We start from the raw sequence: 17,948 nt of genomic DNA on the forward strand, positions 1-17,948 counted from the left end.
TTTGTACCCATTTAGCAACGCACGACCATTAACACACGAGGACTGGAGGTCCTCGTGTGGCTAGTTCCTTTGCTTGGGAAGTCTATGGCTCTCCAGGAAGATCCGGTACCTGAAAAATCATACCGGTTAGGGGAAGCTGAGTGTGCCAAGAGGGGTCACCCGGAATCGAACCCGGTCCCTCCGGTCAGTAGCCAAGAGCTCTACAGACAAGACTACCTCTTCCCCTAATTTTGACTTGCGCGGACAAAATAAACACGTTAGTGATACCTGAAAACATCACTCCTCATCAGTGATCAATCTGTGGAGATTTATAGCATTATTTGATAATATTGTGAGCCCGTTTTTGAAAAATTTAACATATCTTATGATGACTCAAATTTTAACGAAAAACCTAGGATATGAACGAATGTAAGTAGAAGTTAGTCACTGGCGTACAAATGGCCCTCCACAACACCCTCCAAAAGAAGGTGTATTGACGCAGGAGCGTTTTCTTTGGAAGGAAGCTATCGAGGCTGGCTAAAGCACTCGGCCCGACTTCGAAGGATCCGGGTTCGAATCCCGGTCAATGCGAATGATTTTTACACTCTGAAATTGTTGCATTTGAATCCATAATAGCGAATGACTCCGTTAAAAGTTACTGCTGCGGCATTTACCGCAGTTTCTTGGAATAAAACTTCTTGTTTGGATATAAAATTGCCTTTTGTTACAGGAATAAAGTAATTTATGAAAAAATATATATTGTTGAATCTCCTCGAGTTTTGGGAAAATCTAAATTATTGTGAAGGAAATTTGCTCGTATTAGGTAAAAAAATCGAGCTAAAATCAATGAACAATAGCACTCCATTGGTGGTATCTAATCGGTGGACATATTCTAACCGATGCGGACGATCTTACTAGCCTTGATCTCTCATATATTTGGCATATAAGAGAACAATGTTCAGTGTGCTTTGACGCGAATGGAAACAAATTATACGGAGCAGAAAATGCCTGACGACTCCAAGTCAAAGGGATTGTTCCGAGAGATTCCACTAGCGTATGGTACAGAACTCTTCTTTGTCTCCCATCTGCAACTTAGTTGGATCAATTTTAGTTGCCATTTTGACCCGCTAATTTAAATTCACCGTGGAATGGCCCATAGCCCTCCCCCAACTCTGCGTGCCATAATAATTGCCCCGCGGTCCACTTTGGGCTCGCGCGCCCTCCGTTCGCCACCCCCTTGAGGGAGGGACTGAACCCAGGGATTGGTTCCAAACCTAGATGCTTGTAGACATCTTATATTGTAACTTCAAAGGTTGTTGTAACCGGGGCTGTGGAATGACTGTGATAATAAAATCAAAAATGCTATTTGCTCTAATTCCTTTTTTCTCTAACCTTAGTGCTCCCAAAATTAAAAGCACCTCCTGTCGCTCATATTTCTCGGATTTCGTCTGCACGAAGGCGTTTGGAAGGCTTCAGGCTATAAGAGAGTATCCATCCAAATACATCATCTCTTTTAAAACGTTGACTTATGTCTGATAATGTATCTAAGTTTAATACTAAGCACAAATGTTATGCCGTGATAGTAGCTGAAAGGATATAAGATTTTCGCATTTAGACTAAATCAATTATGTCAATCCGTTATAAAGGACTAACTCCATTAACTGGCCCTAAGTGGCTTCATGCCATGCGACACGTTGTTCAGATTTTCCCTACACCACGGAACCTGGGCCTTTGCCTCATGAAGTGAGTGCCTAGGATTATTCGAAATTTTTTCCCAATATAGCTCATGGATCAAATGGATATCTAATATTTGGCTTGAAAATGAAATCGGGGATTTCTGGAATATTTCAATTTAATTTTCCGCTCTTTAGAAAATCAGGAGAAAGCAAATCACCAATGTAACCAAACAAAGACTCTCTTGCAAGGTGCATCATATCAATTGTTCGTGTGACGCATTCAAAGTAGCAATGTTCACATGTATAACATTACATTGATTGAGTGGTTAAACGATAAGCCCGAGGAAAATGCCTCGGCAAAATCTGGCACGGGAACCAGCTCTATTTAATGTACTCACATCTAAAAGGTCTTTATTCAAATCTTTTTTAAATGGGTAGGTTATGGTTTACTGCGTAATCAACATTTGGGATGGGGAAATTTATTGAGCGCCAAAACATGAAATACTCTATTAAAATACAAAAATTGGAAGGATAAATGTAATGAAATAATGGCGCTATAAGCGTCCGATGTGGATTCCCGATAGTTCGAATAAAGATTCATTTTAACCACCGTCCAATATACGAGGGTCATTCGAAAAGTAAGTTCTCCAATTTTTTTCATAAAAAATCAAATTTATTCTCAATTTTGGGTACATAGTTGGAAAGGTTCTGCATTTAGCTATTATTCTACACAGTCACCTTGACGATCCATCACTTTTTGCATCCTTGTAACCAGCTTTTTAATACCGGCGTCGTACCTTTCTCCCGCCGTGTCGCGAAGCCAACTGACGACTGCTTCTCCGATATAAATTCTTCGGCATTCAGTGGAAGTGTACGCTGAGAAGTCTATGGACATCGAAAACGGGCGGAAGTGGTGCATGGAGTTTTTTTGATGGCCGGGCAAACGTCCACGATGAGCAGCGATCGGGGCGGCCGAGTTTGTCGGAATCAACGGTGGCTCTAGTTGCGGTGATGGTGCGCAAAAACCGGAGAATTACCCTTCATGAGAAGGCCTTAATGAAGAGATTGGCTACTTGTCCGTGCAGAATATTGCGTCGGAGGTCCTCGGTTACAACAAGGTGTCCCAACAAAGGAGTGTGTTTGCATCATGACAATGTACGTCCCCATGTGTCACATCAAACGACCACCCTACTCAATAAATTCGGCTGGGATATCATCGACCACCCTCCTTACAGCCCAGACGTTGCCCCCAGCGACTATTACTTCATTTTCGCTCTCAAAAAACACCTTGGAGAACAGAAATTCAAGTCAGACGAGGAAGGGCAAGAAGCAGTCGTCAGTTGGCTTCGTGACGCGGCGGGAGAAACCTACGACGCCGGTATTACAAACCTGCTTACAGGATGTAAAAAGTGATTGGTCGTCAAGGCGACTATGTAGAAAAATAGCTAAATGTTTGGCCTTTCCTACGCTGTGCACAAAGTTGAGAACAAATTTGATTTTTAATGATAAAAAATAGGAGACCTTACTTTTCGAGTCGCCCTCTTAGCTCAGGTTTGTACCAAAAAATGTGTGTACCATGTCTCTGCCAATCAATTAATTCCCGTCAATCTATTAACAGCAGACCTTTGCCAACAGTTTCAATCAATAGCTTTCGGTGGAGTTACTCTATAATAGATTATCTGCCCGAAACTTCAGCATTCGGGAAGCAAGTCGCAGCAACAAAACGGGCAAAGATTTGGCTTGCGGGGCGAAAAAATATTGCGTCACTAAGGGACGTCCTTCGTCATGAAAAATGATTGAAAGAGGAGATTTAGCCGTGCTGTTTATTGCTTCTTTGGAAGGATTGCGGATTTAGCGTGAATCTAAATGTCATTACACGGAATATCCCGTTGGGTGATGAAATAAAATGCAAATGGGTAGCGTTCAAAGCATAAACGCAGGAATGAAGGAATGTGATGCGCATCCATCCGCACTGCTCGGTTGCGGTATTAGTCTGATAAACTCGCAATTCGCTGCGGATAGTGGCAAACTGCAGGGCAAAACTTACAAAATGGGAAGAAAATCAAGGTCACACATAAGGAAAGTAGTTGCGGGATCATGAAAATATAAAACGCTACCTTTATAAAACTATTGTGTATTATTTACAATTATATATTAGTTCTGAAATGGATACTTTTTTCCAAATTCCATTTTTCCAAATGGATACTTTTCGGCCAAATTTTCTTTCAAAAAATTGCTTGTGGTGATCATATGAAACCAATTTTTGATTTTGAATACTACATTTTTTGATTTCCATAACAAATTTCAAATGCACCTTGATTTGCCTTCAGATCCATAAGTGAAATGGTGCTCGAAGCAACCACTGCCACACACACATGCGCGCACGCACACGCACACACACACACACACACACACACACACACATATATATATATATATATATATATATATATATATATATATTTCCTTTTTTGGATCTCGAGGTTCAACTGCTACTGCGAACTCTGTGCGCTGCTGTTAGATACTGAAGAACTTTTAATTCCCCAAAATGGAAGAGTATGGTAGGGAATATGACACGAAGTCTTTTGGTTTCAACAGGACGGTACCACGGCTCATACCGTCCGTCGTTCCCGCAAAATGATGCAGGACCAATTTACCGGCCGCCTGATCTCCTTTCGACGCGATGTTCCATGACCCCCCGCTCACCGGATTTGAGTCAATGTTATTTTTTTCTTTGGGGATACCTTTAAGCTAAAGCTTACAAAGTTCGAACAAGGACTTTGGGAGCTCTTAAGGAGGAAATCACAGATGTCATCGCTAATATAAGCAAGATATGCTGAAAAGAATTTTCGAAAGCGTTTTTCCCAGCACGTGCATCGCTCACCAAGGTCGTCACCTGGATGAAATAATTTTTAAATCCTAATTTAAAATAATGAAATTGGATGTAGTTTTTCAAATAAAAACCTTTTTAATCATCTTGGTTGTTTTTTTTATACAATTTAGCCATCAAATCAGGGAGTCCATTCTGCGTCACCCTGTATCTTGAACTGACTGCTCTCTTCGTAAGCAAAGAAAAACTTGCATCCAACATAACTTAGGAGTGTAATCCCACAAGGGTTTGTTTCCAGGAGATGTGTCATACCACCGTGTGCACCTCAACATCATAATTTATGCCACTTACTTATTTATTTATTGAGTACCCTGCGAGCCACCGCAGGAGACGATTACACACCAGACTACCCTTGACCCAAAACACCTTTCTCCTCCAGCGCGGTCGGACAAACGTTATTTATTCTGATCCCTGCACTAAATCTTTTGAATTTTCTTGAAATGCTCTCACCTACCGTAATACGATGGCCATAATGAAAAATTTGTAACACCATTGACATCCTTCCATTTGATGCAAGAGATTCAATCTGTAATTTAACCTTCGCTTCGTGAGTGATTTTTAACGTAGCTCCTATGAATATTTGGATACGATTCTAAGTTTATCACATCAACGTTTTACAAATCTTGCTCATTTACGCTGCACGTGATTTAATCCGACAATCAATCAAACTCCATGAAGATCCCTTATACTCGCGGCATATTCTAGTTGAGGCCTAAAAAGCGAATGATAACATTTCTCTTGACCTTTACATCACATTTCCCCAACACTCTCCTGTTAAATTCTAATTTTTTGTTAGCTTATCCACACATTCACCATATCCACCACACCACCCAGGGGAGGGTTGCATTAGAGCGAACACCATCAATGACTACCCATTGTACGCCACCATTCAACAAGTCTTTTATCTAGCCCAGGATATTTTTCTCTATACCATATGCTTCTAGCTTCGTGAGTAGTTAACTATGAGGTACTTTATCGAAAATCTTTATAAAATCTAGAAGAACCGCGACCACTGGAACAAAGCTCTCTCCCGAACTAAGGATGTAACGAACAAAAAGCGTAAGTTGTGTTTCGGAGGACTTACCCTTCGGGAAACCGTGCTGATTTTTCATCACTTACTTCTGACTATCGAGGTATCCCTCTATCGAGCTATATGCAATGTTATGGAACTATATGTTCCATAACATTGCATGAAATGGATGTGAGAGAAATACTATAGGTCTGTAACTGCTCTGTTCTTCCTTGTCTTCGTTTTTGAATTTAAGTGTTACATTAACCGTTATCCAATACTTGGGAACCTTGTGACCTATCAGAGATTTCTTAAATATGATTTCTAGATACGCTGCCATTTCCATCGCTAGGTCCTTAAATATACGAGCGGGTATTGGATCGGGCCCGAAGGATTTATAAGGGCTAATATTTTTCAGCGAACGTTCTATTCCATTATATAAGATTTAAATTATAATATACCTCAAATGAATAGGTGGTGGCTTATCTTGCCAATGAGAGGAAACCCGCAGTCTCAAGAGCGGGAATGGCACGGATGGGAGTGGAAGTACTATATTTTTAAAGAGTGGAAGGGAGCGGATAGGAGGGGGGAGGCCTCAAAGGGAAATAGAAGCGCCGGAAATGGCGGCAAGGCAAAATGGAGCTGCTTAACCTTCTCGGTCAGGTTAGTTATTTTCTTCGAACGGTGATACGGGCCAATGGCATCCGCCAACGTGAGTAGTTCGAGGTCTTCTGCAAATGACTGTACGTGATTGGGGGCATTATCAAAAGCAACCAAAATTTTGGCTCAAGTCAAAGTGCACCTCCGGAATGTAAAAGCGATGGTCGATATGAACTGCGTTGTTGTTCACTTAAATAGTAGTTTCAGCACATTGAATCCATAGATGCGTTTGGAGCTTTCAAATGTACATCACACTGCGGCTTGTAATTTCAGAAAACACAATCTATCATTCTAGCATTATGTCTGGCGCATTGGTACCCCATGTGAATGTGTATTAGTTCAGTGAACCATTCAGATATGATATTCCACTCCTTGGACAATTTTAAAAAAGATAATGATTCCGGGGGCAAATTTTGTCGAAGACAAAAATCAGGAACAGATGAATATATGAAGGTGACATCGCGTCTTACGCATCTCATATTGATCCGAATCTTGATGAAACATAATCCCAATTGGCGGTTAAACAAAGAAGAGTATGTTATCATGTTTTTCCAGCCAGGAAATTTGAAATAATAAGCTAAGGGAAGTCAAATTGATGACTTGGAAATGATAACCTGGGAACTATTTCACTTCATAGGCTACGGAAATGTTTGAAACTTTCCATTTATAATTTGGCCACCTGTAAATTGTTCAAGCTGAATTAATAAAGAATGATTTAAAATCAAGAAGCTGGTTAGAATACATCATTTTATTCGAGAGAGCAGTGAAGTATTCACTTGAAGCAGTGGAACTCATATGCCGATTTCTATTGCATGATTTTCACCCCTTGTCAACATTAATAACGACTGAAAACAACGGTGAATAGGCCAGTTTCTGGCTACACCATTCGGGGTGAGAAACATGAGTTCATATATTTGATAGAGCAGTATAGAATTTATTGCTGACAGTGAAAATATTGCATATAAAAACTGCATCGAGCAAATTTTGGTGACTATTGTGCGATTAATGAATAGTTTGAGTCAGATTATATTGATAAATGCAAGTTAGACTACTGCATAAAATTATCTTCTGAAGCAAAAGAGAGGGGTTCCTTCTTACATCACGCTATTTGTAAAAATGAGTACCTTGAACTCGACAGGAAATTTTGAATTGAAAATAAATAGAGTGCATCTGTTCCTATTTTCTAAATGGACTGAAGGTAAATTAATACTCGGACGTTTTCCATGGGCGTTAAGAGGGTTCATGAGGGAGTAAACTCGTGTTTAACTTAGTAGCAGGAGAGTTGATGTTATATTTTTTAACTTACTTAAAATATTTGAGAACAACAATAATAAATACATTAAAATTAAAATTTGAAGAAATGAATTGAACAAGCTATGGTAATGCCAGGTAAAGTTGAGAGAATAAATGCTAATTGTGAATAAATTTTTACTAGCACATTCAGTCCGGGAATTAGGAGTCAGCATGGGAACCCCTTTGCAGTCACGGCCAGAGAAAGCCGAATGAGGACTCTAGGGAAGCGCTTCAGCTTATTTCTCATAGCGAGGGATTATAAAAATCCCACATGACGTCAAAATTTGTACGGATTCCTAATGCTAAGTGCAGGAGTAATACACAGGCTGAGAACAAGGAAGATTTGTTTCATTTAAAAGTAAACAGCATAAAATTACCATTTAACCAGTTGTAGAGGCCAGTTAAATTCTATTTGTGCTCAGTAGAATCACGTTTTGAAAAATATGTCTTTGTTTACATATAAAGTTATGCGCAATAATGTTCCAAAAGATTTCAAATAAATTGCATGCAAAATATGAATTAATAAGCTACAAATGTAGTTATAAGGTTTGAGGTGATAATTGTTTATTTTCAATGAATTATAGCTGCTAAAATACGAAACAGGTACAAGAGAAATCCACCGGGCGAGTTATTCGCCCGGTGGATTTCTCAAGAATCCAACAGTTTCAAGTCCTACAGTTACAACTGCTTCAAATACTGTACGATTTTCCATTTCTTTCCCGTTCTGTTTTCTCGGCTTTTCATATTTAATTCTATTTCCAAGTCTTACTGCACGAGTTACTAAGTTTGCGTAGTAATGTCATTTTTCTACAATCTATGAGTAATGACGAAGTCTTGTTTCAGCTGGTATGCACGTTTTCACTACTTTTCGCATTTCCAATCTTGAAATGCATTGTTACACATTGTATTTGTTTACGTGAGTTTCCTTAGTAACGAATCTAATACTGCGTTCTCTCGGAGAAAGGGTAGTATTTTGGTATATTCTATTCTTAATAAATTAGTCTTAAAGTAATTATTTCTTCCTCGAATTCATGACCTCTTCCTGCATAAGCTTTAAGTATGCATTGGCTAATCGCAGCAAAATTGTTATCATAACTAATCAATATGTTCGCTTCGATATGAGTATTATTGCTCAATTATTTGGTTGCCTATCGTGCAATTTTTTCGAATCTCCGATGCTCCTTTTCCACTGCAATTCACTCCGAAGAAGATACTCGTTATACGAGACCGTATCTTGCAGATTGAGAAGACTATAGTGTTGTCAACTATTTTAATAGCTTACAAAGGGCGGTTGTTTTATTTATAATGGTTTAATAATTCACCCAGATGATATAATTACATATTTGAGTATCATATGTTTCACCTTTCAATGCACGAACCACCATTATACCATTCTCGAAAACTAATAATATCGGGAAATGACTGATTACGGGTATTAAAATATGTTTTTTTGTTTAGATGTCACTTGTATTATTTTGAATGATGGCATTTTTACTTCATTTAATTACTGTAATCATAATTATTATAATTGGTTAACTTATAAAATAAAGGCAATGAGTTTCCCAAAACATGAGAAAATAGACACGTTTTAGTTGATAGGGGCAGGTGAGCCAATAGATGCGAGGATTGCTTAAATTGATTAGCGATTCAGACGCGATAAATTATCCCCTTATTTGATCATTGTGCCGACGGTTGGTTTTGAAAAAATGTGTAATTGGCGACGGGGCATGGGTCCAGATGTTTCGACCCAGGGATCTCCACACCGATTGGGACTGCTTTTATATTCACCTCGAAATTATGCGGCTGCACTCAGCTACTATCATTTTCCAATTTTCCTCCGAGAGACGCGCTAACGGAGTTAGCACTAAGCCCTGCAACTTTTTTGCGTGAATACCTTATGTGGCATCACTTACAAAATGAATATAGATAAAAAATGTCTTCTTAATAATTCAATGCGTTGTGGGCGTACGATCCTCACAGAGTTATTTATATGCATTAGCCTACTGGGCCACCGTTTCTCCTGGCACTGAGTTGGAGGCGTAGATATTTAACAGAGAAATTTATACTGGTAGTTTTCCATAATTTACTCATATCAGTGAAAAAGGTCGCAGAGAGTTTTATTGGGATTTTAAAATCGGCATTTATAGCTATGCTGCTCAATAATATATGTATATAGCAGGATAGATGACCAAAGGAAATTGATTCACCTTTCACATTGCTCATAAGTTGACTGATTATTAGGCGGTCAATGAAAGGAGTACCAGACTTCTTTCTTTCACTCAAATGTCTTGGTTTCCCCTGTCTACTATCCAAAGAAGCGAATTTCCCACGTAGAGAACCATTGCGATAATATCGTAAATAACCTACGGGGACAATTGAGTTGTGATCGATTACATTTATTATATTTATTACATTACAGTGATTCAGAAGGCGTTATGGGGGCTTTTATTTATTTTTCTGCGCCAACTCTTGGAGGGTAGAGGTTCTGTCTGAGAGTTCATGTCCATTTTCTGTTCAAATGATTGGCTTTTACAAAGTTTTTTTTAAAAGGAACGTTATACGTATATTTCGTCAAAATAACTGGCATGGGTGATATGGTTACATGGTTGATATTCTTACATATTTGATTATCCTATGCTTCGTACTATTCCAACGACCTCTATTATCTTTCACCGCGTAATAATGGTATGGAATATATAAAATCCCACTTTTGCTAAGAATTATACCGTTATTATCTTCAGTTTTCTCTCGCAAGCATTTTCAGTTGAAATGACAGGCATTCTCTGGCGTAAGGAGTTCCCGAGGAGCCTTGCGAGGCCCCATGAATTTTTCCGCACCAACCCCGGTCGGGTGGATTCCCCGTCCCCACGAATTCGGGACTGGAAATGCCAAGGTGTCTCTCGGCACGCCGAGCGGCGTCGCGTCGGTGTCGTGTCCCCCGACCGACACCCGGCCCTCCGTCCCCTCGCTCCCGAGGGGCGATCGCTAATCAGGCCGCCGCGGCCCTGCGAGCTAGACGCGAGGAGCAGCCATCACCTCTTCCTTCAGATCAGCCAGAGGGGAGCCGCCAATCAATCGAGGACGTCTCCGACTCCCGAGCTCTCCGCTCTCACGACCGACCGATCACCCTCCCCCCCTCGTTAGAAAACAATTTGCCCCTTCCGCAAAATTTCCCGCCGCCTCACCCCAGGCCCGTCTCCCCCGGCAGCACAAGGGACCGCCACTAATGCCGCTTCCCCCCCGGGAGCAATCCGGTGCTGGCGGCGCCAACTGTCACACCGGGCGCCCGCACGCACACCACACCACCCTCATAGCCCCCACAAGCCGATTTCGGGGCACCCCGGGGGGAAGCAAGGGGGAGTCGGTGTGCCGAGGTTGGGGGCGGAGGAGGAAGACGAGGGGGGGCGAGGGAGCTCCCCACCGTCGTCACGCACCACCGGATCGGGGGGAGGGGGAGCTCGGGATGGGGTAATAGGGGCGGCGGGGGTGGGGGGACGCTCGCGGTGAGCGTGCGGTGGTGTGGGGCGGGATCATTAGGAGGCGCGCGGCGGTTGGCGCGGAGCGGTGGTTTCAATTAGCCAAATTAAGGGCGAGCCATGTCGCCAGGCCCCTCCCAATGCCCCCTCCCCCGCCCCCCCACTCGTCCCTATTACGCGATGGCGGGGGTGGTGGCTAATGAAGGACAAAGGTATGCCACTCATATTAAAGGCGGGATTGTGCTAAATGTTTCCTCCCTCTTCCTTCCCTTTTTCCTCGGAGCCTACGCCGCACCCTTCCGCAGGTCCAAACCCCCTCGGCGTCTTCCGCACTCCAAAGTCCCTCTTCATATCGGAAGAAAATGGAAGCACGCGTTGTTAGAAGTTAGGGGCACGGAGTAACCTCTTCTCGCAACTCGAGAGCTCCTTCCGCCCTCTTTGTTTACAAAGATGTTTTACGGTCCCCGGCACAGCCCAATAAATGCAGTCCGTTGAGGGCCTTGAGTCCGCGGACGGTCCTCGGTCCTGCAAGTGAAGTTGAAATCCCTCTGAAAGTGATGATTTTAGTATTGTTGGGAATCGGTACGTGGAGTGTTTTTAGCTCTATTGGTTTGGAGCGTGAGACCATGTGAAATGCGACAGGAAAGGGGTGGTAATCACCGTTACATGAGCTGAAGCCCCCGTCTCAAGGAATAATCGGGAGGAAAAGAATAAAACATAGGATGATAGATAGAGGACTTAATTTGGGCGAAATTGAGACCCAGTGGTCCCTTCTTCCATAAACATCGAACTATAGAAACATGAACTATAAGAGGCCTTTTGTTTCTCGGAAAATCAAACTAGTGGATATAGAATATATTGAGAAGTCAGCAAGTGAATAAGGTCCGCTATTAATGGAATAATATTTTTTAAAAGAGAATAAGGAGAAAAATAGAACTTATTTTTTATGGATTAGAAAGGCTTTATAAAGTCGTAAAGTAACTTTTCGATGATGATGGTTTTTTTGCCATTAACCATTGAAAATGTTTTTAATAAATTGAAAAAAGGTGGAAATATGAAACTTGAGTGACACGTATATTCAGGATTTCATTTGGAGTATTGCAAGGAAAAATACTTGGAAATAGATGTATTTTCTCTTTTTCTTACCTCTCCCGTGAAAATCGCCCATAGAAGTAAAGCTTAACCCAATCAATTTATTGACTCTCTCGCGCGCGCGCGATTCAACTCCTATCGTATCTCTACTTTCAGATTCGCACCGGAAGAACATGCTGGTTTTCAACATGAGCTCCTTGCTCCCGAACGAGGACGTTTACAAGGCCCAACTTCACTTGAGACGCCGCCGGATGGTGCGGCAGGGCAGCACGCGGCACCAGAGGCGCATGCGTAAGACGCTGGACCCACCGATGCACGTAAGACTGGTGCGCGTGAACCCGCACAGCCGCCGCCGGCCCACCAACATCGCCTCGTACCCCGTCGCTCGCGGAGAGCGCGGCTGGAGGGTGCTGGACGTCACGGCGGCGGTGAGGGAGTCCGCGGCAATGCCCAGTGCCAGCAAGCAGGCGTACCTCGGCATTCGCTTTGAGGAGCCGACGCGCACGGAGCGCAGGCGACCCCGGAGATTCATAGCTGTGCCTGTCGACGACTTCCTTCAGGCTAGATGCGCTAATGAGCACGTGGCATACCTGGTGCTCTACTCCAAAGAGACCGAGGAAAATGCTGACGAGGATGAAGTGGACTACCGCGAGCCTCCTTCATCGCAAGTCGGATTCGCTGCTGAGAAAGATGACGATCGAACCGGGAATGACAACGAGCTGAAGGTGATGATCACAGATGATTTCCGACAACCCCGGAAGCTACCGGGCTCGTCCAACTACCTGGACGCGGAGTACGATGCTCACAATAACAGGATCCGCGAGCCCGGTGCCCGTGGCCCAGAGAGGCTCAATCTATCGGGCCTGGGGAAACAGTTAGGCCCCGACGGCCAAGTCCGCAAGGGTGGCAGGAAGCAAAGGAAGGGTAGAGACGTCAGTGACAATGAGTTGCCGGGGGATGATGATGGGCCGATCGAGGGAACGGGATCGATCCACGCTGCGGCTCCTACCGCGGCCTTCAGCGGGCACGTGCCCGAGGAAGCCAACGTGACCGGGCTGGCCACACATTTGGAGGTGTACTCACAAGAGACCGCGCCTCCCCGTTTTTCTCCGTCGGCGAATCCACAGGTCAAGTGGAATGAAGCCGAGGTAAGAAGGCAGAGGGAGGATCCATGGGAAGAGGGCGCCCGTGGCGAGGGGCCGAGGACTGCGTGGGAGGGAGCGACTGGGAAAGAGACTGGGGCCGGGTCCGACGGAGATGGATCGGAGAAGGGCAGGAGGGCGGACGGCAAGGGGACGGAAGCCCCTCGGGAGAAGTACCAGGGGTCGGACAAGGCGCCTCGACGCGAGCGAGCAGGCACTGTGCCGGTCAAGGATGAGCCTATGAGGGAGGACCGCAAGAAGGGAAGAAGCGGGAACAGGAGCAGTCCGTGGCGGAACTTCGGGGTGGTAAGTGAGAGCACACGTTTTTCGACTCGTAGAGCAGACTGAAATTTTTTCTTTGGGCCAACCAGTTTCTGTATCTTTTGTTTAGGTCTTCGGACTCTTGAATACCATCCTGTGGTATTCTGATCTTTCGGAAACCATTCGATATTTCTTTTCAAGCCAAAGAGCTCGGTTTGAATAATTAGAAAGAGCCGATGCATCGAAGATCATTTATTATTCATTTCGAGGGTCGAAAATGGTTAATTAATAAGCTGGCAACCTCAACAGATATGGTGGCCTCCCAATTAGCAACACGTGAAGTACAACTTTAAATAAATAATTTCAAACGATCTCTCTGCGCCAACTGGCTTGCCCTCCACATTACTTCTCCACCCTCTTTGTTACCTGTGCTGTCCCGGCAGCAGTTCTTATTTAGCCTAGAGAAAGTGATCGACAGTGGTCTCAAAACCTGGCGTCTCATCCCACACTACGCGGCAAAACTCGCAATAGACTCTGCCGAGTATGGGCAACGGAAATATAGGAGAAGAGTCAGTTGATATATTCTATAACACCCCTTAATAAACCCTTCACCTACCGCTAAGCTGCTCTATAGCATATTGTGCGGAACGTGAATCAATTTTAAAAATGAGCGACCATAGATGACAATTAGGTCGGAATCCCCACTCAGAGTTAAAAATCCTACTCCAAAAGTGTCTTGTGGTTATCTCGATGAATTTTGGATAGGTAGTTATAAAGCAGAGTAACACCCGAAACAAATGCAGTTATCCCATCCACCCGCTAGTTATTGCAATTGGTAAATACACTGGGATATATAATACCCTTTTCTCATCTAATATTGACTTTCAAAACTAATAATGTCATAAAGTTGCGTGATGAGTTAGCACAACGGTGCTGCAGGTGGATTCAGAAAAGTATTTCAAATCATTATTTGGCATTAGAAAGTAAGGTAAGATAATACGAGGAAGAAAATTGAAGTTTTTTTGTCCAAATGTCTCAGTGTTTGATTAAAAAAGCACCATCCCATTAAAAACGTTTAGCAAGTTATATTGCCAGTAAACTGAAAGCAATTGAAAATGCAAAACAAAGTTTTTACTTAATATCTTGAAATATGAACAGATAGTTGTAATTGTTTAAAATTAGCACTTTTTGATCAACAGGTATTCATGTCATCGTTTGGAAAAAAATTGGTATTTTAGCGAAAAGTGTCTTTGAACCTTGAAAGATTGAAATTCCGAAATGAAAGGCAAGGCTTTAAAAAAAATAGGAGAAACAGTTAACCTTTATTATACACGTCCCACTATCTCTTTTTCAAAGATTTCTAAAACGTATGCACTTCACAAGTTTTTAAAACTTAGTCAAAAATAAAACTGCACGGATCAAGAACCAATTTTGCCATCTCTTGTTGCACAGAACGGCGCATTTTAAAATCTGCAAAGGTTCTGAGGTAAAGCTATGACACTAATTGAAAATATCTAGAACATTCAGCTCTTTGCTTGAAGAATCTATTCATGACCTGCCCACGAATTGGTTCCTTTTCCTTTTGCGGGAGTAAATAATCAAGAAGAGACGCAAGATTTTATTAAAATATACAGGGTTTATTCACGTTTTTGACATGGGGAATTCACTTTTTAATCTCTTAAAAGGAACTGGTGTGTGCCTCAACAAAGTTGCAAAAATAGAAACAGACGGAAAAACGCGGTGCCAGTAATGAATGTTCGCGTCTTGCAAAGAGACTCTAGTTAACGTAGTTCTGGAGACCTCTCACCGGAATATTTAACTTTCAATCTGCTTTTTAAATCTTTATAACTCTATGATTTTTGTCAAATGGAATCCATAGTCGTAAAACACAAACAAACGTGTGCAAAACAGTATTGCTAACCCAAGAATTTCTTTATTTCATGTTGAATTTTTCCATATGCTGTATGTTTTTGTTAAACAATTTGGCGATATTCAACTTACAAGCTACTAAAGTATTTTTGAGAATTTGTTACGATACGTGAAATATCTTATACAAAAGCGAAAATTTGCCTTCACTTAGACTTCAAAAACTATTAATGAGATATGAGATTTTATATTTTGATTGGATTATTTGGTTTACTGGATTTTGGTTTGGGGATGGGGGCTTTGACTGGGATTGGATTGTCGTGTTCATTTTATGATTTTCACTGACATAGTCTCGATACAGAAACTTAGATTAGACTTGATTAGACTCAAGGACTCCTTCCCACGGATAATCTTTTAATGCCTATTTAAGAGTTGTTTCACGTTTAATGGGCAGCCCTTCCTTTTCCCCTTCTAAACATCGACCCTGGCCGGACCTCCAAGGTCCACAGGCATCTTAAGAAGCCCGAAACGCCCAGTTTGCGGATAATTCGTCTGGTCCTCCAATAGCCCCTCAATAATAGATCTATTAATTCTTCCCAGCGTACTTAATTGAACACCTCAGAATATACGAGTTAAATACAGTTGAGTTGTTCTTTATCCACATTGTCATCATAACTCATTTCTTATACATGCATAAAGTCGATCTTTCCGAATCCCGAACTAGTCATCATCTTAATAGATATTTTCCCTCCTCTCTATCCAATTATTTACGATCGCGAGGACGTATCTGCGTGCAAAATTAAACTTGTTCTAAAGTACTCACATACGGCTTCATTTCCCTTTTTTGGGGATTGGCACTATTATTTCTGCTCATGAATACTATAGCAATATCAACGGGGCAACGCATAGAAAACTAAATCAACACGAGAAAATAGACGCAGCAATAAGTTAAGTGTTTCATGTAGACATAAGTACGAATATCAATCAAAATAAAAACTATCTATCTATCCTTGTATTACAAGGGTGGTCCCAGGAGTACCCCACCCAACAAAGAAAACACAAAACTTTGGGAAAAAATGTATTTATTTGTCAAAATAATCTCCTTTCAGCTCTATTCACATTTCCCAGCGAGGTTCAATAAGTTCCATGCCCTTTTTTTTAATAAGAACTCTTTTGCTCCTGCCATTAACCGCCGACATCACTTCTTCACGGTTGGAAAATCTTTGACCACCGAGCCATTTTTTTCAAGTTGGTGAACAGAAATAATCTGAGGGGGCTAAATCTTTCGAATAAGGCGCACGAGGTAGCAATTCAAACTGTAATTCATGAATTTTGGCCATCACAGTAACGGATTTCTATGCATTGTCTTGATGAAACAACACTTTCTTTTTAGCCAAATGCGGCCGCATTTGCTTGATTTCTTCGCTCAAACGTTGCAATAAGTTCGCATAATACTCGCTGTTGATAGATTTTCCTTTTTCAAGATAGTCAATGAAAATTATCCCACGCACATCCCAAAAAGCGGACGCCATGACCTTGCCTGCATATGAAATAGTCTTCGCCTTCTTTGGAGCCTGTTTGAATCCATTGTTTTGATTTTTCTTTTGTCTGAGGTGTGAAGTAATGGGCCTATTGTTTCATCCATGGTTATGAAACGGCGCAAAAATTCTGCTTTGTTGCCGTGAAACTTTGTTGAACACTCAATTGAAACGTCTTCACGACACTGGTTTTGCTCGAGTGTGATCAAACGCGGCACACATCTTGCACACAGCTTTCTCATGTCCAAATTTTCAGTTAATATGCGATAAACCGCACTTTTTTAAATGCCTACTATGTCTGCTAGCCCGCGCACTTTCAGTCGCGAACATTATTCAGTATCAGGTCGTGGATTTCCTACACCACTTCTTGAGTCGTCGTCTCATTTGGTCGACCAATGCGATGCTCGTCTTAGCAGCTCGTATGGCCTCGCTTAAACTCTGCTACCCAATATTATACTGTTGTAAACGAATGAGCAGGCTCACTCAGAGTAGAATTCAGTTCAGCTTTTATATTGGTTGGGCTGAGGCCTTTCAAATAAAAGTATTGTATCACGTAGCGATGACCAATTTTCTTCATTTTCACAAATTCACTGAAAACGTTCACTACTGATGGCTGCCAAACCAATTCTAAACAACGTAACGTTTTCAAACTTGAAACATTTGCTTTATAGATTGCGTAATTTCTAATACAGTGATAGTTTTAAAACAACTACCTCCATCTTTAGGTCAGGCCAGGTACTTATGGGACCACTCTCTCAAACTGCAGAAGCCTCAAAAATGAGAGAGCGGGCCTCGAGCATGTAATTCAAAGCCATTGCGCTGATATAGTTTTAGGCCCAGAGTTGGCTGTATGATGACGTAAACGACCGAGAAAATTTCCCAAAAGGTTTCAGTTTACCGACGCGATAGAGGTATCAGATCCGGAGGAGTTATGATGGAAATCATCGCTCAGAAAGATTAAACCCAGCAAATCCCCGCTTCCCGAGAATATACCGGCTGGGGTGTTCAAGCATATAGCTCCTAACATTTCCCGGTGTCTCGAAGTCATAATTAACAAATCCCTCAC

General features: G+C 42.1%; 1 protein-coding gene across 1 annotated transcript in view; it reads left to right on the forward strand.

Annotated features, from left to right (window-relative positions):
- The window catches only part of LOC139685925 (uncharacterized), a 143,496-nt gene that overhangs the window by 99,560 nt on the left and 25,988 nt on the right, over nucleotides 1–17,948 (forward strand). The window contains exon 2 of the mRNA XM_071583056.1: nucleotides 12,232–13,523. Within this exon, the coding sequence (XP_071439157.1) occupies nucleotides 12,249–13,523 (1,275 nt within the window). The 5' untranslated portion in view covers nucleotides 12,232–12,248. The remainder of the gene's footprint in view (nucleotides 1–12,231; nucleotides 13,524–17,948) is intronic.

This window comes from Hetaerina americana, unplaced genomic scaffold (assembly GCF_022747635.1).
Source record: "Hetaerina americana unplaced genomic scaffold, ioHetAmer1.1.p SCAF_120, whole genome shotgun sequence".
Lineage (NCBI taxonomy): Eukaryota > Metazoa > Arthropoda > Insecta > Odonata > Calopterygidae > Hetaerina > Hetaerina americana.